This window comes from Cricetulus griseus, chromosome 2 (genome assembly GCF_003668045.3).
Source record: "Cricetulus griseus strain 17A/GY chromosome 2, alternate assembly CriGri-PICRH-1.0, whole genome shotgun sequence".
Lineage (NCBI taxonomy): Eukaryota > Metazoa > Chordata > Mammalia > Rodentia > Cricetidae > Cricetulus > Cricetulus griseus.
Genome location: NC_048595.1, coordinates 257,240,888 through 257,262,560, shown reverse-complemented (window position 1 = coordinate 257,262,560; position 21,673 = coordinate 257,240,888). Strand labels below are relative to the sequence as shown.

Sequence of the window (21,673 nt, the reverse complement as noted above, 5' to 3'; positions counted from 1 at the left end):
TGCACCCATTCTCTTTCCTGGATGAACACTCACAAGTCTAAAATGGAATAAAAGCTGTAAGGTTATTCAAAGTTTAGAGTTTCTGTTTTCCTCAACCTGTCCATCAAACTTCTTGCTCATCCTAAACTGGTTGGTGGAAAAAGAATTACACAGAGATGAGAGGAAATGATATCCAGACACTTTAGACTTACATTCTCTACCACTGTAAAAATTTTCATTAAAAAGTCATTTTAAGTTCTATTATGTATATGAGTGTTTTGTCTACATGTATGTAAATGCAGGCCTGATGCCTACCAAGGTCAGAGGAGGGTGTTGGATGCCCCAGAACTGGCATCACAACAAATGTGAGCCACCATGTGATTACTGGGAATTGAACACGGGTCCTCTCACAAGAGTGAGAAGTGCTCTTAACCACTGAGCCAACTCTTCATCCCCCTGGCATTTTAAAATCTAAGTGTATTAGCTAGGCAATCGTGAGATTATGAATAAAACCTTGGCACTGCTCCTGAATATTGCTTTTATTGAGGGGGGATTGCAAAAAGGAAAATATAAAATTAATACAAGTATGGGGTCCCACAGGCCAGTGCTTTTCAAACTTTGTAGTAAAGGACTGATTAAAACAATTCTATGAGGCAGAAAACTTGCTGAGGCTAAGAGCACTTACCACTCCAGAGGCTAGTTCCTAGAATTCAGGCTGGGCAGCTGATAGTCATCTATAACTCCAGTTCTGGCAGATTCTATACCTCTTCTAGCTTCCACAGGTGCACACACACCCACAAATAAAAATAAATCTTTAAGAAATTATGACTCAGCTGTGTTACTTTTAGAAAGCAATCAGCAATTCACACTTTTCCACCTCCTTTGTCACAGAGTGGGACTCCACTTTTGGATAACACTGTGGTAAATCGGAAGGTGCATCTACTCCATACTTGAGAGGTTCATTAGAGCCACAGACTCCTATGGTGGAAGGGCTCCCAGCAGTAGGGGCATCATTTTGGCAAGGGATTTTAAGCTGAATACAACTTCCAGTAAAAGGAGTGTGTGTGTGTGCCTGGGGGGGGGGGGGGGAGGTTGTTGAACCTGCAGAGGCAAGCTGAGGCTGCATAGTGTAAGAAGGCTGGTGCTATGGCTCCAAGGATTGATCTGACAGGGGTGAGGGAACTAAGAAAAAACAAACACACAGACACACAGGGAAACTGGGATGTAGAAACCTGGATCTCTGATGGAGAAACCTGGAATCTCAGTGTCTTTATTGTACACAGTTGGACAGGGAGGCAGGGTTTTTGCATACAGATAGAGAAGGAAGGGTTATTAAATACATACGCCTGAACAAGGAGGCAGGTTTACTAATCTTGGTAGGCATATTAGTCTCTATAGGGTATCAGTCTTCACACCATAACCATCCGGGTGGGGGGTGAGAAAACCAGGTATTTTCTGCACTCACTATACTATTTACACTCAGACCCTAGGAAGGCTTTGCTGGCCCTCTGAACTTCACCTGGGAAAGCTTTGCCATTCAAATGAGGCTGAGGCACTGGACCTTGAAAAGGCCATGAAAAGGTCAACAATACACATTTACTCAGGACTTCACTGGCTTAGAACATTTTGGCTTCAGTAGTAAAGACAAACTATAGAGAATTTAGACAAGGAGACTCATTGGGGGGCTGGAGGACTGAAATTCATGCAATAAAAAACCCCAAACATTCAAACAGGCTTTTAAACTCTTTTACTGATTGACTGATTGCAGAAGTCTTTTTCAATTGCATAGTATCTGTTCCTTCTGAGGACTTCTGTTCCACACCCACCAGCTGTGCTGTTTGCAAGGTGAAATCTGAGTGTTCTACAACTAACTTCTAACTTGATTGTTCCTGCTATAATAATTGACACCAAATTGTAGCCTCCAATTAATTTGGTTCCAAGTCACTTCTCTATGTTACCCACAGATTCTGTCAGTTTCTAAGTCTTTGAATAATCCCCTTGTTTAGTGGGCAGAGTAAGATTCTCCTGTACACACATGCAGGGGATGTCAGACCAGAATCTAGTACTCCCCCTACAGGACACATTAAACTGGAAGGCATTCAGCAGAGATGGAGGGATAGTGGAAATATTTAACAAGAGAATTCTTGGTTTTAGAGCTTGTTACATATTAAGGCTGTTGTGCCTAGAGTCAGGATCCCAAAGAGACCAGATCTGATACAAAAGCAAAGGGTCTTTTTTTTTTTTTTTTTTTTTTTAATTCCAGCATGCTGGGGCTGATAAAGGCAAGAAGATGGCTACCAACTGAGGAGGTAGGGGCTTCTTTTAAGCCTTATGGAGGGGAGTGTCTAAGGAAGTTAGGTCATTTTAGATCTGGTTGGCTTAAATAAGTGGCAATCATTTTAGTACGTTTTAATTGGCTGGAGCTAATCAGGGGCTGGTCAAGTCTAGTTTTTCATTTTTTGGGCAGGCCTGGACAAGCCCCAAACCCTGTCCTTGAGTTGCTGTGGAGGCTGGTTCAGGCCTGGCCTGCCTGCCCTGGTACTGCATGCACCAGGCCTCCTCCTTGCTGTTGGGGGTATTGGAGATTGATTGTCCTTTATTCATGGCTTTACCTCCAGAAACTGCTTGTTCAGTCTCAGGACACTGAAATTGAGGCCTGATCTCTGAGAGAAGACCAAGCAGCCTATTATAGCATCTGCTTAGTCCTTTCAAGGTGATTACTACACAGTAAGGAGGCACTCTCACTACATAACAGAAGTTATCCTCTCCCACACCCCCCACCCCTCCCCCCAAAACCCAGCTCATTTGTTCAAAGTTTGGACTCTACTGGTAGATCCAGTCATTGAGCTGAAAGAGCTAGACAAGTACTGACCTAGTCATGAGCAGTCACTGGTGGGTTATCTGATGGGGCTGCTGGAGAATTAGAGGAAGCAGGTCGATGTGGGGTGTGCACCTGAGGGTACAGCTTGTTCCTGGCCACTCCCTGCCTCTCTCCTACTTTCTGGCCACAGTGAGGCAGCATGGTTCTGCCCTGTCACCACCATTCTACAGCCAGTGCTCTGTCTTACCACAGTGGGCCTACAGCTACTGAAGCCTTGAAGCAAAAGAAGCCTTCCTCCTTTAAATGGGCTCCTGTGCTTGTCACAGTGATAAAGCCCCGATTAACACAGCAGTGGAGAATAGAGTGAGACGGCTGTGGGCTCCATCTTGTTATACTCTTGGGCTAATGACTAATCTCTCAGCAATTCAGCTTCTTCATGGGGCTAATAACAGTGCTTGCCTCAAACAACTGTTTTAAAATTAAACATATTAATAGATGTTAAGTACTAAAAGTAACTCATATAAGCAATGGGCCAATTAATATTAACTTGTAAAACAAGTTTTTGAGACATGGATGGATGAGAAATCAAAATCAACAATACAAAGAGGTATTTTATTCAACCAATTACTAGACAATGAAGTACTAAGAAGTATAACTTAACAGGCATTCATAACTTAAATGTTATATCAAGGACTTAAATGAAATCAAATTCTTCAACTGTATCAGAGTTCAATATCAGAAAAAGGATAAGTAAAAAATCACCTAAATATTTCATTCAAGGAATCTTCTCTGCTGTAAACACTTGAGAAGCTTGTTTCCTGGCCTGGAAAAAGAATTGAGAAGAAAATAGGATATTATTTATAATCTAGAAATTATATATGCTGTTATTTTTTTAAAAATTAGTTACATTTATTGTTTTGTGTGTATGTGTGTGTACATGCATGGAGCTCAGAGCACAACTATGAAGTCAGTTCTCTTTAATAGGTGGATCCTGAGATTAGAGTTTGTCAGGCTTGGCAGGAAATACCTCTTATTGCCGAGCCATCTTGTCAACCCTGTATCTTCTTTTTAATCCTATTACTAGTTTGTGCAGATGCTTGCTTATCAGTGCACAGTAACAATAACATTTGAGACTATAAAGTGGCGATCAGGTGTTGTCATGGGCTCCAGGTGAATAACATGGTTTTTTGGGGGGGAGAGGAGGTTGGAGGGAGTTTCAAGACAGGATTTCTCTGTGGGTTTGGAGGCTGTCCTGGAACTAGCTCTTGTAGACCAGGTTGGTCTGGAACTCACAGAGATCTGCCTGTATCTGCCTCTGCCTCCGGAGTGCTGGGATTAAAGGCATGCACCACTATCGCCGGGCTTAGGTGAACAACATGTTAACTGGCTTTTCTGTTTGTAGTTTTGGAAAGTGGGTAAATACTTGGTTATTGTTCCCATGTTATGAATGCGGATGCTTACAATGAGTGGTGAAGTCAGACCTGCAGTTCTGTTCATCCAGCGCTGGGCCCTGTGTAGCCTCTTGAAGGAATCTAGCCATCTCTCCAGCCCTAGTTCTGGTACTTTTAAATAAGTTTTACTAAATTATTTTTCTTTTCTTGTCAATATTTCACACATGTATACAATGCATTCTGACTATTTTCACCACCTCCACCCTGTTCTGTTTCCAACCCACTCTCAGCTCTGTTTTTTTTGCGATCGGGGATTAAAGACATTGCAAAGAAATCTTTTAAGCCTAATTAAACTGAGTAACCTAGTAAGCAGACCTTGTCTTTCTATTTGTAGGTAAGAAGCTGAGGTTGGCCAGCTCCTGTTTTAAATGTTCCTCCTTTCTCCTTGATCCTGTTCTTCTCTATGTCCCTCTGGAGCATTCTGTCTCGTGTTTAGAGGGAAACAATGTGAGATACTCAAATAAGTGCTCTTTTTAATTTCCTCATAAAATTTCCAGACCTTAGGCTGGAAACGTGCTCAACAGTTATGGGGACATAGTGCTCTTGCAGGAGGCCCAAATGAATTTCCCAGAACCCACCCCAGCTAGGTTAAGCAAGACATTTAGGTGTCATATAAATTTTAAAATGGCCATTCTAGAAACTCAGTGATATCAAAACTAAATGTGTTTGCCATTTCATGAAATAGAATGAGTTGTGAGGAGATAAAAAGAGAAAATCCTGATTTTATCTAAAAAATTTAAACTACTTCAACCAATACTGATACTTACAACTTTCTCCTCTGGTGAAAGAACGCCCTCTACTGCTACAATCTGGTATTGCTTGTGTTTTAGATTTCCCACAGATTTCCGTAGCTGCCTAAGACTACCAGCCTCTATGTCTTGCTTTAACAGTTTCTGCATTTCTCGGGAAGGACATCCAGGATCAAATACTAGTAAACATAATGTTCGGTTTTTTCTCTCTTCAATTCCAACAATTGTTCGACTGTGACCTAGTCAAAGGATAAATAGCAGTTAATACATCACATCTATACACAGTTATATATGTAGCCTCTGCATGGGCTTCTGTTTAGTGCGCCCGAGACACACACACATACACACACTTGCACTTTTAAGTAAATGCAGTCTAGAAAGCCTTCAGTAAAGACTGCAAGGAGACAAGTGATGAATGGTGAGATCAGTGAACCAGAAAAAGACCAGAAATGCAAAGGTTCCAAGATGCTGCATCACCCAAGAACATACCAGAATGGCAATTAGCTGTGATGATCAGTCACCAGTCACAATAGCCCTCCACCCCACCACCTCTACTATTACAATCTTGACCTGTCCTTAAGCAATAGTCAATCTGCTATCTTAAAAATGTCAGTTTTTCGTGAGATCTACTAACCCTGATGCTGGAGATAGACAGGAGGTTTAGATGTACACACAACCTTTGAATTCCCTTCCCTCTCTGAAGAATAATAGTTCAATATCCATTCAAATAAGCGAGGGTGTGTACCAGAAGGACCAGTTGACTTATGGAAATCAATAATGCGGCACCTAAACAATTGACAAAGCAGATAATTTAGAGACAATATTTGCATAAATATAGTTATCCCAACACCCCCCCATCTTATTTCAGAACAAATTTATGAATCCATTATTTTTCTATGGAGGAAAAAGTAAACATAAATTTTTACTCTTTATATAGAAAAACTATCATTTTGTGGGGAATATACTCAAATCACCACTCACAATAAGACTGATGAATGAGCTAAAAATTACAAAGATTTCCTAATGTAAAAAGTCTCCCTGAACAGCAAATAAGGACCATGCTGGACTTTTAAACCCCATGTATGCCTGGGACATACTCACTTTTATTCTAATGTCTCTATCCCTGATGATCAACTAGAACCTGACTTTGGGGTGGCGAGATGGAACAATGGGTAAAAGAGCTTGCTATGCAAGCCTGGTGGCCTGAGTTCAACACCTGGAACCCACATCAAGGTGGAAGGAGACCAACTCCACACATTTGTCTTAAGACCTCCACATGCATACTCCAGCACATGCACAATAATACAAAATCAGGGGCCTGGCTCAGTGGTTACAAGCACACACCACTCTGGCAGAAGACCCACATTTGGTCACAACTGGCTGTCAACTCCAGCTCTCAGGGATCCAAAGGCACTTACACACATGTGCACTTACACACATGTGCACTTATACACAAACATGCATGTACACACATAACTTAAAGACAATAAAATAATAAGCTTTAAGGTTTTTGTTTTCTTTTAAAGAAAACTTACTTCTTGTAGGATTTTTTCTACTCAGATAATTTATAACAGTGTAAATAGAGAAACAGATTAAAAAGTCAATCAGTATGGTTTATATATCTTTATTAAAAGAAAAAAAAGAATATGAATTCCGATTTTAATCTTCAGTAGTAGTCATCTCTTTACATCAAAAGCATCCTAAATATGTTCTTCTAAACATGAATAAATATACATTCAGTTTTCTTCAGTTCCAGTTCCAGACACTACTGGTGAAGAGCACAAGAAAACATGTGAGACTCCACATAGCTCCAGTTTGGCTCCAGACTATGGTGGTAAACTTCCTTTAAATGGAATCATCTTGAATAAATGAGATTGTAGAAGTAGGTTCACTTCTATGTTACTCAAAAAATTTTTATAAAGTATAACCAAAAGCATTTAATAGCTTGGTTATTTTAAATTCTAGCATAAACTATGCATTCTCGTCTCTATGGCAATGAAATCTCAAAAATATTCAAAACCGTTAATGGTTGCTGCCACAGTTTGAATGTGAAATGTCTCTTGGAGGCTCCCATTAAGGTTGGTCCTCAGCTGCTTTTGGGAAAGTCATAGAAACTCTAGGAGGAGGAGACTTGCTGGAGACACAGATCACTGAAGGCAAGGCCTAAACCTTTACAGTAGGTTCCCATTCCCTATTATGTTTGCTTCCTAACTGCTGACACAATGTGACAGCCAGTCTACTGTCCGCCACTACACCTTCCCCATTTCCCTACCACGATGAACTGTATCCTTTGAAACATAAGCTAAAATAAACCCTTTCTCACTTGTGTTGCTTTGGTCAGCATATTTTATTACTGCATGGGAAACATAGCTAAGGCAGTTAACTTTAGTCATACTAAATTTAATGTTGGTAATTTGCAAATAAGTACAATAATATTAACTGGAGTTTACAGGTACATACTTTACTCTCAGTGAGGTCAGAAGTGTATAAATCTCACATGCTCCAATCCAGGCCTTTGTTCCCTGTAACTTGTTATTAAGTTGACAGGCTCCCTGAGGATCAAAACCTTCCTTCCATGCATCTTCAATCATGGACTGAATTTTTGGAATACAAGGAATTGACATACCTGAAATTACATAAGCAAACAAGTCATAAGCCAGGTACTAATGCACTGAGCAATACTGTGACATAGTAACATATCCTCTATTAAGAACCCATAAGAGTTTCTAAGACACTTATTCATGATACCCTTTGTATATCATAATCAAAGATGATAACAGTATTTTACCTACCTTTCAAGCAGTCACCATACACATCATTTTGTAGCAATGATGAAAGTAGCATCTGGAAATTTCTGTAACCACAACCCCAACCTTTGTCCCCAAAAGATGAATGAAAGTGATCAACCATTGTAGAGAGCCACACGCACCTCACATCTGTGGCAATGTTCTGGTAATATCTATGGAGAGCTTCAATAATTCCTAAAATAGAAGAGATTTAGGATACTTAGAAAAATTCACTGTCACCATTACATAGCTGTTTATGACTAACATCATCACGCTCCACAGCTCCTTAGCTCATGTTCTCACTGTCCCCACAACCCAAGTTTTCTGACACTCAAATAATACTCCCTGCATTGACCTGGAGTTGTCTGCATCTTTAAGCTCTTCAACTGCAAAGCCTGGTACAATAGCCCTAGAAATACGATCCTAGACTGTGGTGCTAGAATTTGGTTAAGCAAAATATTCAGACAAGTTTACATCTGATTCTTCCTTTTAGAATATTCTTCTTCCACTTAGAATCATAAAAATCTTGTAAGGACCAAACATTATCTTCAAGTTACTTTTGTCTGTCTCTTAAAAGCACTCGGTGCATTTATTTCTTTCATGACCCCTACTTGTCTAGTCACACTTTGTCATAGCGGAACATTACAGTTCTCTGTGTATATCTTTGCCTTCTTCAAAAACTCTGAAGCTAATGGGCAGTGATGTCTTTTGTGTAGTTCATGCTTTCTCATGGTATGTGGCACAAAAAAAAAGAAAAGTCATATATATTTTATTTGAATGAAATACATGGAAACATGTCTTTGGGGAGACAAATTAAAAAAAAAACAATAAATCAAAACAACCATTTAACCAATAGCTATGGATATGTCCACTATCACGAAGAACAGAAATTAATTATAAATTAAAAAAAAAAACTAAACGAGACCCACATTCAAGAAAAAGAACAATGAAAATGACTTGTGGCTGAGTACTAACTTTATACAAGGGGGAAAATGATGACCTGGCATGCAACAGTTTATACGTGGGACAGGCACTCTAGCAGCAGAAAGATAAATCTTGACTCAGATGAGTTCAAGAAAAAGGGAAAACCTATAAGAATAAACTAATATGTATTTGAGTATACTATGGCATACTTGTCACATGTAAGACAGAAACACCTCATTTCCTGGTAACCTTTGTCTTAGCAATGATATCACACAACCACATTAAAGACATTTTTTCTTCTTATGACAAGTATTTTTTATTCCTAAATTTCCTTAGATGTTTTCAAAAAAAATTACCTTTTGTTAAATTATGTTAAAAATAACAAGGCTGTAAATAAATAAGGGGGTATTAAATAATGACTGCTCTAATAGACACTTGTATAACTAACAACAAAAATTAAAAATTATGCCATGGGGCTGGAGAGGTTCAGTAGAAAAGGACACTTGCTACTCTTGTAAGACTCGAGTTCAGTTCCTAGTGCCCACCCTGGGCAGTTCAAAACCACCCGTGACACAAACTCCAGGGGTCCCACACCTTTGTAGAGGGAAAACAGATTCAATAAGTGGTGCCAGAAAAACTGGTTCTGTCATATATAAGTACTACAAATGCAACACTGTTAGAAATGAGGAGAAAACTCCAGATCCCCACCTTTCCTTCCATCCCCAGCCCCAACCCCTTAATAAATAAATACTAGGTAGATTAAAAATATAGGGACTGTAAAGCTGTTTCACAGCTACTCTTCCAGAGGAACCAGGTTCAATTCCCAGCACCTATGTAGTGGTTAAAACCATCTGTAAATCCAGTTCTAGAGTATGTGATGCAAAATTGGGCTTACATGGGCACCAGGCATCTAAGCAGTGCACAGACACACATGCAGGTGAAATTCCCACACCCGTAATATATATTTAAAATAAGGGGAAACAGATGAAATCTCCTAAGTAACCTGGAGGCTGGAGAGGGTAGAGTGGAGGGGATGGAGGACGGGAACATGAAGGGTCAGGATGACTCAGATGGAGGAGGCTCTAAAGAGATGTAAAATTTTGCAGGTGGCTTATATTATGTTTTTGTAATGAATTCAAACAACCAATAATTTAAGCTAAAGGTTCAGTGACATAATTGCTTTGGGGTAACCAAGCACTTTCTGACTGGATTAAAGGTGGATCTATAAGAGGGATGTCTAGTCTGGTACTGTAAACACTGTCAAAATCCTCCTGGGTAGGTAACTCATGGTCCCAAGTAGGAAAGCTACTACAGTTTTGCCAAACTGAAATGATGTGTCTATCAAACTGTTTTCTAAATGTTTAGATTTACATCCATATATTAGTGTTTGATAATGGGTGTCAGTAACCAGTCAAAGAACTGAGTGAGAATAAATGAGTATTTGATATTTAGTCCTAAATGGGGTATTTATATCAACCCCTCCAAGGCTCAGGAAACATCAAGGAAGAGGGGGTTGAAAAACATCAGAGCTGTCTTCCGGGCATGGCAGGTCTGCTGGCTTTCAAACAAGCAGCAGGACTATCTGAACAGTTCTGTGCTTGCCAACACTCTCTCATAGAGGAAAGAGGTGTTCACAAGGACCCACCCATCCCTGAGGATTTACAGACATTAAACTATTTCTAGATGGGAGCTCATAAGGTCCCTCCCCTCCTCTTGTGTAAATAACCCCTCATCTATGTTCCTATAAGTAAACTTTAAACAAAACTAAATAAACATAAACAAAAAAGCACATGGATGTGGATGTGGGAGGGGCCAAGGGAAGACACTGGCTGGAAGAGGAAAAAAGGGAGCAATAGGAGTAGGAGGACAACTAGGGTAATGGGATGGTAGTGGCGAATATGACCAAAATATATTACATACCTGTATGAAAATATCATAATGAAACAATATTATATATAATTAACATATGCTAATAAAGTGTAAAAAAAAACCCTAATGATTCATTTCCATTGCTGTTAGTTAATACAAGAGAACTAAATTACTTTAAGTGAATTATTTACTATAAAAATAGAAGTTTCGTTTTAAAACTTTTGTAAAAAATATGTGAACACACGATCTCACCTCAAACTATATAAACCGTTGACTGAAAAATTCAGCAAATTCATGTGATTTTATCATTCCAGTGGTATATGCAATATTAAAACTGCAGCTTGGATGTTTAAGCACTCACCAGAAGTTTTTGTTTTTCCATCATCAATACCAATAGCTATTGATTCCATCATGTCAGCTTTTCTGCTATGAAATTCAGATGGATGCATTCTTCCCCTATTTACTTCTATCTCCATATGCCGTAGCTGCTGTTGTTTGTATCCTCCAGAATTATCTAAACCATACTGCCGCTAGTGAACATAAAAACAAATAACTTATTTTTATGCCCCCGTACTTCAATCAAATGGAACTTTCAACTTTTATTTTTTGAAAATGTATATTGAAATAGTTTGGTGTATGTATTTTTCATACAAGCAAAGATTTTTATGGAAATTAAATCATACATCCATAACTTAATAATTAGATATTTCTCTGTAAGCTTTTGTAGCTCTTACAAATAATTAGTTGCTTTCCTTGTAGAATAGAAATGAAAGACTCCTCTTTCTACTAAAGGTACTATAAAAGGCAAAATTCTAAAGATACTGCTGGTTATGGGAACTTACAGGAACTTGCTATTTTGTCCCAACACTAATCCACAAAGGCCTACTTAGTCTACATATCAATCATGCTACAGAGAAAATGAGCTGTCTTTGCAAAATGGACTGAGAGACTCAAATGCATAAACTGCATTTATGGATAAGCTTCCTAAGATGTAAACAACTTACAAGTTACAGCTTTGTCATGGTTAATCTTGATTACCAGGGTTGAAGTGACTTAAAATGACCATAGGCACACTTTAGGGTATGTCTGTGAAGTAGTCTATTTTGAGCTAACAGAGATAGGAAACCATCCTAAATATGACACTATCACATAGGGTTATTCACAGACTGAATAAAAAGGATAAAGTCGTTCACCTGTCCCTGCAGGTGAGATAGCTCTGTGGGTGAAGACATTTGCTTCTGAAACCTGATTACCTGACTTCAAACCCTGAGACCTACATGTTGGAAGGAGAGAACCAACTCTTAGAAGTTTTCCTCTAACTTCCACAGGCTTGCCATGGCATATGTACACTCACACCCACAAATAATTTTTATTTCTTAAAGCAGCAGCAATTGTGTGGTGATCTGAATCTGCATGGTCCCTATAGGCTCTATGTTGGAAGACTTGGTCTCCAGTTAGTAGAACTATTTGTGAAGGATGAAGTATAGTCTTGTTGGAGTAGGCATGGCTTTATTGAAGAAGTGTGTCACTTGAGGTACACTTTGAGGTCTGTGCCAGGCCTAGGCTCTTTCCCTCTGCCTGCTGATCAAGATGAATTCCCAGCTCCCTTCTTAGCACGATGTCTTCCTCCCTGCTGCCATGCTCCCTACCATGATAATGGACTAACCCTATGAAACTGTAAACAAGGCCCCAAATTAGATGCTTTCTTTCATAAGAGTTTCCTTGGTATGGTGTCTCTTCACAGCAATAGATCAGTGACTAAGAAGATTGTTAAACAGATCAGCACAAAAGAGAGAAATGTGCCCTGCAACATCAGGAAAGGAGCCTTAATTTTATCCACTAAAGGCTCAATCTAATGAAAGAGGCAATTCATTTGAAAGGAGGGTGCCTAAGCTGAGAATACCAATGACCAGTTTCATAATCAAAAACTGTGGTGTAGGAAAGTGTTTTGTCATGGTTGGCACACAAGGTCAAAGGCAACTATGCTCCAAAGGGCAAGGCTTCATTGAAAGAAAGTAATAGAATTTGAGTGTTGTCAAAGTGGTACTAATTTTGCAGGCATGAACAATGTAAGACTCATTGGGTCTTGCACCATGGCTCTAGAAAGCCACTGAAGCCATGAATGTGCGGCAGGGTCCTTGCACAGCAAAGTCCCAGCAAGGAAGCCCCAAGCGGTCAGTGACTAAAGCTGTGAAGGTAAAGCACAAGTTGTAATAGTGATCCTAGGATGCTGGAGATGACAGAACCATGAGACATCTACTGAGGAAAGCTATAGGCAGAGTGAAATGGCCCAAAAGAAAGGCTATTTGTGTTACAGGCAGCAGAGCTGGAGAGGCAGGACTACCCAAGCCCTCTGGAATCCAGTGATACCATCACAAATACCAGATGCCTACCACAGAGCTGAAGGATTTGGTACTTGGTCTGCTGGATTGCATTTTGCTTTGGTCTGATATTTCTTTTGCTATGTCCCCATTCTTCCTTTTTGGAATCAGAATATTCACTCTATCACCACATGGTAGAAGTATTAAACTTGTTTTGTAATATTATAGAGGCTTACAATAAAAACACTACATGAGCATCACAAAACACTCTGCACTTACACCTTTGAACAGTACTGTACTAGAGACTATGAGATCTTTGGAAGTCAAAGAGAATGCATTGTACATTGTGAGACAGCATGAATTTTTTTTTTTAATGTTATAGGAATTTACAGTTAAGACAGTACCTTCACTCCATAATCATACTTTCCAGTGGTGCTGACATTAAAGACTATGGGGACTTATGAGGTTGAACTGAATGCTTTTGTCCATGATGGACAGTCACAAGAGACAAAGAGTGGAAAACTACAATTTAAAATCGGTGTGTGTGAACGTCAGGCTGACAAATGGCAGAGTTGCAATGGTTTATTTTGACTGTCAACTTGATGAGATTTACAGTCCCATTTACAGCTGGGGGGGGGGGCTCATTGGGTAAAAGTGTTTGCCATGCAAGGCCGGTGACCTGAGTTAGACCTCTGAAACCCCTAGTGGAGGAAAGCTGATTCCCCATAGTTGTTCTTTCTATGTCACTGGGCACAGGAACACTCACACTCACACTCACACATACACACACACACACACACACACAGGCACACACACAGAGACACTCAGACACAGAGACACACACACACACATAGACATACACAGAGAGAGACACACAGACACACACACAAATAAATAAATAAAAGCAACAATCAACATTAAAACAAACCCTGGGGACTTAATGTGAGAGAGCCTATAGATTTGGTTAATTCAAGTGGGAGACCCATTTTGAATGTGTACTGCACCATCCCATGGGCTGGAGTTGCAGACTGAAAGAAAAGGACAAAGTGAACTGAGACCTGTAACACTGTGTTGTTTCCTTAACTGTGGACGCAGTGTAACCATCTACTTCCCATCCCCCCTGTCATGTCCACCCTATAAAAGATTACATCCCCTCATACTGTAAGGCAAACAAACACTCCCTCCTTTATGTTGCTTCTTGTCAGGTGTCTGGTCACAGCAACAAGTAACTAACACAGTAACAGCCCTCTTTAAATGCCAGGGACTTTCTTATTGTTGATATTCAGAAGACATTGGTCTTTTTTATGGTGTCACATTTCAAACAGGAAACAACAGGCCATGTTTTGAATACCCGTGTCCCAGACCAAGGTGCTATTTGGGGAGGTTGTGGATGTGTGGGAAGTTGTGATACAGGCTGGATTGCTGTCATACAATCAGCTTCCTGGTCCACTGTCATGTGAATGGCCTTTCCATGTGTTTTCCACCATAATGGACTGGAACTATGAGTCCAAATAAGTCAGCCCTCCCTTAAATTGTTTCTATAGACAACTATGGCTGTAGTGCTGTAGATCTAGTATATATGGCAAAAAAGACTTAGAAAAAAAAAACACTTTTTCACACTAGTCTGAATTCTGATATGAAAAACATTTTGCAAAGAAATGAATAACTAGTGAAATTGTGAGGTGGTAAGAATCTTAAATTAGACATTCCAAAACACATTTCAAGCAAAAATAGTCATGTGTAAGATGTCTGAGAAAAAAGGCCGCTTTCAGATATATGTAAATCTAGGAACATTTTCAAATCTATTCACTATAACTCTTTATAATATTCTATTAACACATACAAAAAGCATTTAAAAACGCTACAAGCATTTTCAGTACAAAAAAACCAGACACAGTTCACAAATTAGAAATAAAAAGGAGAAACATCTATTAAAATTTTTAAAGCATTAAAAACCCTCAGATGCTGCAAGTTTAATCCAATAGATACTTTGTTCACAATAGGAAAATGTGTCCTAAAACATCATGAAACACCAACCTCTGAATGTTCGTTATATAAAAATGTCTGAAATTGTGAGCAGCCATGCTAAACCTGCGTCCTCTAGAATAGTAACCACTGCTCTTAACCTCTGGGCCATCCCTCCAGTCCACAGCCAGGCAGTGGTGATGCACGCCTTTAATCCCAGCACTTGGGAGGCAGAGGCAGGTGGATCTTTTCGAGTTTGAGGCCAGCCTTGTCTAAAAAGCGAATTCCAGGACAGACAGAGCTAAACAGTGAAACCCTGTCTCAAACAACAACAAAAACCCAAAAAATAAAAACAAAAACAAAACTAAGGAGAGATACACAATAATTTTAAGTAAACAGACAGGCAGAGTCTCGGTATAGTTTTACAATCTGCCTGTCATTTGCATATTTTTACATGTATCCTTTTCTACCTAACAGTTGTCTAACCCAGGGCAAATCACAAACACTTTATTTTTGTTCTTCATCTAAACACAGGAAAGAAAGAAAAATGAAAACAAAACCCTGTGTGTTTTCTGTGGAAATTTTTCACATATTTTATCTGAAATGATTATTCCAGTATCTGAATAGACTGCTACATTGTTTTTTGTTTTGCTTTGTTTTTTGATGGGTTCCAGGTTGGCCTCAAACTTAAAAGATTCATTTACCTTCCTCTTTTTCCCTAATGCTGGGATTAAAGGCATGTGCCACATGCACAGTCAAGAATGGCTGTGTGTGTGTGTGTGTGTGTGTGTGTGTGTGTGTGTGTAGCTGAAATTATAAACAGTTCTAAGCGGCCTGAAGTAGGGGCTGGGAAATGAACTCAAGTCATCTATTGGCGAAGCAAGCACTCCTAATAACTAAGCCAGCTCTCTGGCTTTGGAAAATAGCTACTTTTAAGTGTTTTTGCCTCCCCACCCCCAAAAAAGCATATATGGGAAATAAGAACTCTACTCAATAAAACTGTTACTGATCTCTGTACCTGCAACTTCTGGAACTCTTCCCTTTCTTGCCTTGATTCCTCAGATTTCCTCTTCCTGTCTTCTTCTTGCTGAAGCTGCTCAGCTAATTCTCTATCACCAGAGCACTGGACTCTGTCCATGCCTATTAGAGAGAAACAAGCAATATTCACTCAGTACTTAGGCTGCCACAAGCTCTCCTCATTAACTAATTGACTTGTTCTTCCTGACAACTTTATGAAGTATTATCTGCTGAGGAAAAAAAAAAAGAAAGGTTAAGTGGCACTTTTCATTGATGCCTCTGAATACAACTAATGGAGATTCCTTTTTGAAACAAATGAGAAGAAAGTAATAAAGAGTACAAAGTATACCTTCACTATCTCCAACTGTTTCATTATAGTTTTACCCAAAAAGGAGAAATAATTTTACAGTGTAATGACTTGCTTCATGTCTCCCAGTGAAACTCAGATTCTTTTAACAGTGGTATCTGTATGGTATCTTGTTTCTTAGATTCCTTTATTCTTCAGGGTTCTCCAGTAAAAACAGGACCAAGGGCAAGATAGAAACACCACACACAGACACACAGAGCAAGAGCCAGAGCAAGACACACAGAGAGAGACAGAGAGACAAAAACACCACACACAGACACAGACACACAGACACACACAGACACACAGACACACACACACACAGAGCCAGAGTGAGCAGTTTGTGATGGACAGAGATCCAAGTCTGAGGTCAAAGGCTCAAGATTTCTGTTGGGATGCTCACAACAGTCCCAGAGTCCAAAGGCCAAATACTCTGCAGTCTAAAGGCAAAGAGCAACAGTAGAAAACACAAGTCCCAATCCTGAAGGAAGAGCCAAAATGAGTTTGCCCCTTCTTCAACTGTCCTGGTCCATCTAGAATCTTGGCTGAATTGAATGCTACCTGTCCACATTGAATATAGATCTTCTCCATTCAGTTTGCCCATATACACATGATGGGGGGCATCTTATTGGCTGATGAATAAAGCACTGTTGGCTAATAGGAAAGCAAGATAGGTAGGACTAGGAGTCGATGAGGATTTTGGGAAATGTAGTAGAGAGAGAGTCGTCATGTGAGCCCCAGAAGACAGGACACTTGCCACCTGTGTCCTCAATAAGTTTATAAAATATATAGTTTAATAGTTATAGTTGATAATTAAGACTCAGCTAGCAAATAAGAAATCCTAGTCATTGGCCAGCAGCACTGTACCTAACATTAATATCTGTGTGTTACTTGGGGCCCTAACTCGATGGCGGGTGGAACCAGGCGGCTGGTGGAAAGACTTATCGTTACACACATGAGTGTTCCTTGGAAACACACAGAGACACCCCAGAATAGCTAAGGAATCTTCTAGGTATTCCTCAATCCAGAGACATTACAATCCACAAACCTGATGATTTAACTCCAAAACTGAATATTCTCTCTTCCAAGCCTCCTAGTTGTTATACCTTTCTATTTGATTCTCCCTTATGTTCTTGGGTATGTAACTCATAACTGATTTTTAGCATGCCCTGAGACTCTCTGCACTGGTTTACAGAATATATGCACCATCACAAAGCCTACCCACAAAGTAAGAATCAGCAGATATTCAGCTTCTAAAAGGTTACCCTCCCACAGCATTCCCTTACTACCTTCTGCAAAGGAAGATAGAGGTGGTGGCTAGTTTTATGTCAACTTGACACAAGCTACAGTCATTTGGAAAGAGGGACTCTCAATTGAGAAAATGTCTCCATAAAATTGACCTGTACACTGAGCATGGCAGTGCACGCCTTTAATCCCAGCACATGGGAGACAGAGGCAAGGGGCGCTCTGTGAGTTCTAGCCCGATATTACACATAGCCAGAGCTACACAATGAGGCTCTATCATTTCTGCTCTCATAAGTAACTCCTCACTCAAACTCCTATAAGTAGCCCCAATAAAATTCATTGACCAAACTGAACTTAGGTAGTATTAGTACTTTGGTCTGTCACAGGTTTCCTATCTGAGGTAAGCAGACATGTGTGCTGCTTCCCCACCTCCACCCTGCCCCGAAAAGTTTTGTCACACAATAGTTACAAGAGTCACATAAATTCACCTAGTTTTTTAAAGTGGCAGCTTCTTAGTTGGAAAATCTTGCTGGCTAAAGGTTAACTTCATTACTTCAAACCAATGAAAGCATGGCCCCAACTTGTCAAGAGAAACTTTTAAATGGCAAAAAAGCACTTTTTAAAAAAGCACTGTCTTAAATGGTGTATTCTCTACATGTCAAGCCAAACCCACGATGTCTAACCTTGGTTTGGATGCTGTCTCCACAGTTCATCCTTTACAATTTCTCAGTAAGACTTCAAGGAAAGCGGTGCAGCTACCCGGGGATTATTTAAAGAACAGATTCACTTCTAAACAGGGTGACTTTTTCATCGTATCCCTAACCTAAAAGACATGTGTGTTCTAGAAGTAGAAATGAAAACACTTTTAGACATAAACATACCTTGCTGAAAGCTGCTTTCATCTAAATGCAAGTCCACGTGTTCCTGGAGAATATGGTAATTTGTACAGATGAGCCCACACATGGGACAGTCATAGAGTGGTTGATGACAGTCTGTATTAGAGATGTAGAAAGGCTTTTTTTATTTGTAGAACTTTTAAACTTTTCACCCCATGCCAAGGACTGTGTACACTTTATGAGTAGAGTGTTTTTGTAGTTAGCATTAAACCATGTCACCAGGCATAGTGGTGAACAATTTTAACCATGGCACTCAGGAGGCAGAGGCAATCAGATTTCTGTAAGTTAAAGTCAGCCTGATCCACACATCAATTTCCAGGCCTGCCAAGGCTATACACTGAGACCCTGCCTCAAGAAACAAACAAAACATCAAAGACTTTCTACTACTTCCTAACCTTACTGCAAAAACAAAAGCACTTTATAGTTGTATTGGAAAACTACTTCTCTGGGGGCATGTTGTTTATCATTAAATTCAGTAGCTGCCCCTTAAGCAATTGCTGTCCTTATCAGCAACTAACTGTAGCCATTTGGCCCCAAGCAGGAATTCTGTTTCCTTGAGCACTGGCTCTATCATGGCAGCTAAAGGGGACTTTATCTAGATCTCTATCCTTCTAGATAGATTCAAAGGCTGAGGTGAAATTCTGCTCATTCAGAGAGGCTGGATAGCAATTAACCAACCTTTTCTCCTAGCTCAAGTCTCCCCCCAAACAGCACGTCCTTGTGCTCAGCCCCCACTTAAGAATGCACAAGGTTCCCCCCTACCACTTCCTGTCAGCTAGTTGCTGAGTCTCCTGACCCCAAGTTAATTTCATCAATCAAACAAATGGAACCCATCTTTGTATCATTAAAAAAAAATGTTCCACAACATAAAAGAATGTAACACATCTTAAATTTATATTCTGCCACAGGAGCAAGTGAGATGGGTCAGTAGATAAAGGTGCTAGCCACTAAGCCTAATGACCTGACCTTGTTATCTGGGACACACATGGTGACCTGAATAAGATAGGTCAGAAACTGAATCTTAGAAGCACATTTTTACCAGTTAGCAAGCTAACTTGATGCCAAAGATTAAACTGAGACTATTGCTTTTATTACAATTAAATACATTGAGCACTTTACCTTCTGGTGGAGTTTCTAAGAGACTGGCGTGCTCTGTTTTTACGTGCATCTCCATATCTTGACTTCGCTCTTCTATTTTCCCACAAAATGGACATTCAGGAGGACTGTACGTGGTTTCATAAATTGATCCTTGTACCACAGACAATCCAGACTGCTTTTCCGGGCTTTTCAGGCACTTTCTAGATTCAGTTATGCTCTCTGTATGAAAAGCTTCATGTTTTAAAGTCCCATCTTTAGGAAGATGGTGGGATGAATTTTTTGGAAAATTTGATGCACAAGCTGAATGAATACTTGAATTAACCTCCGTTGTACTCTGCAGGGTGGTATTCTTGCTGTCCGGGTTTTCATACTGTATTGCATTTAGCCTCTCAAAGTTTCTTTCTGGTGTATTCTGCTCAAAATGAGCAGTTTCAATATGAAAACACATCTCATCATAATTTATACCTGACAACTTGCAAAATGGACATGTAACTTCGCTTTCCATGTGAACCACTAGGTGAGCCTTCATGTCTGGTTCTGAGGTTACTGTTTCACCACATATGTCACAGGAAAGCATGGTGGAGGTATGGACCTAAAAGTCACACAAAATTATAAGTCTGAAAGTAAGAGTTCAAGAAAAGCACATTTCATAAAGTGATTTGGAACTGGAGTATCTGAAGCAGTATTAGCTTTGGCAAAGAATATTCAGTGTATTTATCATTCCGTAAATATACACACTTACTTCTAAGTCTCAACCAAAACCTCACTACAAGTTTGATCTACAAGCTGACTACAAACATCTCTGATCCAAAAATACAAACTCCAAATGCTCCAAAATCCAAAACCTGTGAGCTCTAACTTCATGTCACTAGTGGATCAATGCCTAATCTCATGTGATGGATGACAGTCAAAACACAGGCACACAGAAAATATAAATACACATGTATATATATATATACATGAAAATACAAGATATACATGATACATGCATAAATTGTGTTTAGCCTTGTATTTCTAAATATTTTAGATAAAGGATATTCAACCTGTGCCTTAACTTTAAGATAGCAAAGAAAATAATAAAATAAATAAAACATTTCACTAAGGCATGGTGATGAACACCTAAGGCAGAGGCAGGTGGCTCTCCACGAATTGGAGGCCAGCCTGGTCCATAGTTCCAAACCAGTCAGAGCTGCATAGTGAGACTCCACCTCACAAAACAAAAATTCAAAGTGTTTGGTTTAAGAGGTTAAAAAAAAAGTATATTTAATTAGTTGTCCAAGCAAGATATGATTAAAAGAAAACAACAGTCTACAGTTGATCAACATATTTACTTGCATGTAGTATGAGAGTAACTGCACCTTAGTGACACTTCAGAGCTTCACATATGTCAAACTGAACACTACTGCTACCATTTTACATATATGGTTTCACATACATGGAAACCCTGGATCAGACAGGTTACTACAGCTAGAAAATGATGGAAGACAAACACACACTGCACAGCCCAAAGGCAAAAGCTAAGAGGCTGTCGGGAAACAGCACTTACTCCCAGAATCTAGGAAACTGGGTTATAGACGCTGGCTTCATTATGTTATCGAACAACTCATCCCTCTGAAGTTCAGTATCAAACGAGTTATGAGTATTTAGATTTGAGGGGCTAATGGAATGCTGACTACTTATAGGAAGGTGTTTAAAAAAAAACAAAACTTTTAAGCAATCACACCACCACTTTCCTAACTAGACAATCACCCAGGTGTCACGAACTTAATAACAGAAAGAAAAAAAAAAAGACGAGGGCAATTATCCCTTTCATCTAAATAAATCTTTACAAAATCTCTCTACATTTTTTCCCCTCTTTTTTCTCGTTTCTCTCCAGATAAGGGAAATAAGTTTCTGATTCTAGAAGGAAGTTACTTCTCCTGACACCCAGTTTCGTTTCTTCCAGGAGCTGGGGCACAGCAGATAAAGGATACACTGGAATTGAGATAGGCCAAGACTGACGAAGGTAGCCTGGGTACGCGGGGGCGAAGGCGGTAAGGCCCGAATTCGACAAAGTTCTGCGCCAACGTCCCACCGGGCTCAGGGAACCGGACCTGCAGCTACCCAGGGCGGCCTGGGGACCCCGACCCGCGGCTGCACCGCTGCCCCTTCCCTCCGCGGAAGCCACCAGCGCCCGCCGCCGCGGCCCGCACAGCTCGCCTGAGCG

General features: G+C 39.9%; 1 protein-coding gene across 3 annotated transcripts; it reads right to left on the bottom strand.

Annotated features, from left to right (window-relative positions):
- Positions 1-3,391: 3,391 nt before the first annotated feature.
- Zup1 (zinc finger containing ubiquitin peptidase 1) lies at positions 3,392-21,580 on the bottom strand. Of its 3 annotated transcripts, none has more exons than XM_027402111.2 (10): positions 21,441-21,580; positions 19,489-20,084; positions 18,355-18,465; positions 15,884-16,005; positions 10,941-11,109; positions 7,793-7,981; positions 7,461-7,626; positions 5,635-5,786; positions 5,019-5,239; positions 3,392-3,623 (listed from the first exon to the last, which is right to left on the bottom strand). In XM_027402111.2, exons 2-10 carry the CDS (start codon positions 20,042-20,044, stop codon positions 3,576-3,578), a joined length of 1,734 nt encoding a protein of 577 aa, XP_027257912.1. In that variant the 5' UTR covers positions 20,045-20,084; positions 21,441-21,580; the 3' UTR covers positions 3,392-3,575. The 3 variants fall into 3 exon arrangements, with proteins under 3 accessions (XP_027257912.1, XP_035296244.1, XP_027257914.1); XM_027402113.2 differs by lacking the exon at positions 3,392-3,623 and adding an exon at positions 3,667-4,362; XM_035440353.1 differs by lacking the exons at positions 10,941-11,109; positions 15,884-16,005.
- Between the last annotated feature and the right edge of the window lie 93 nt (positions 21,581-21,673).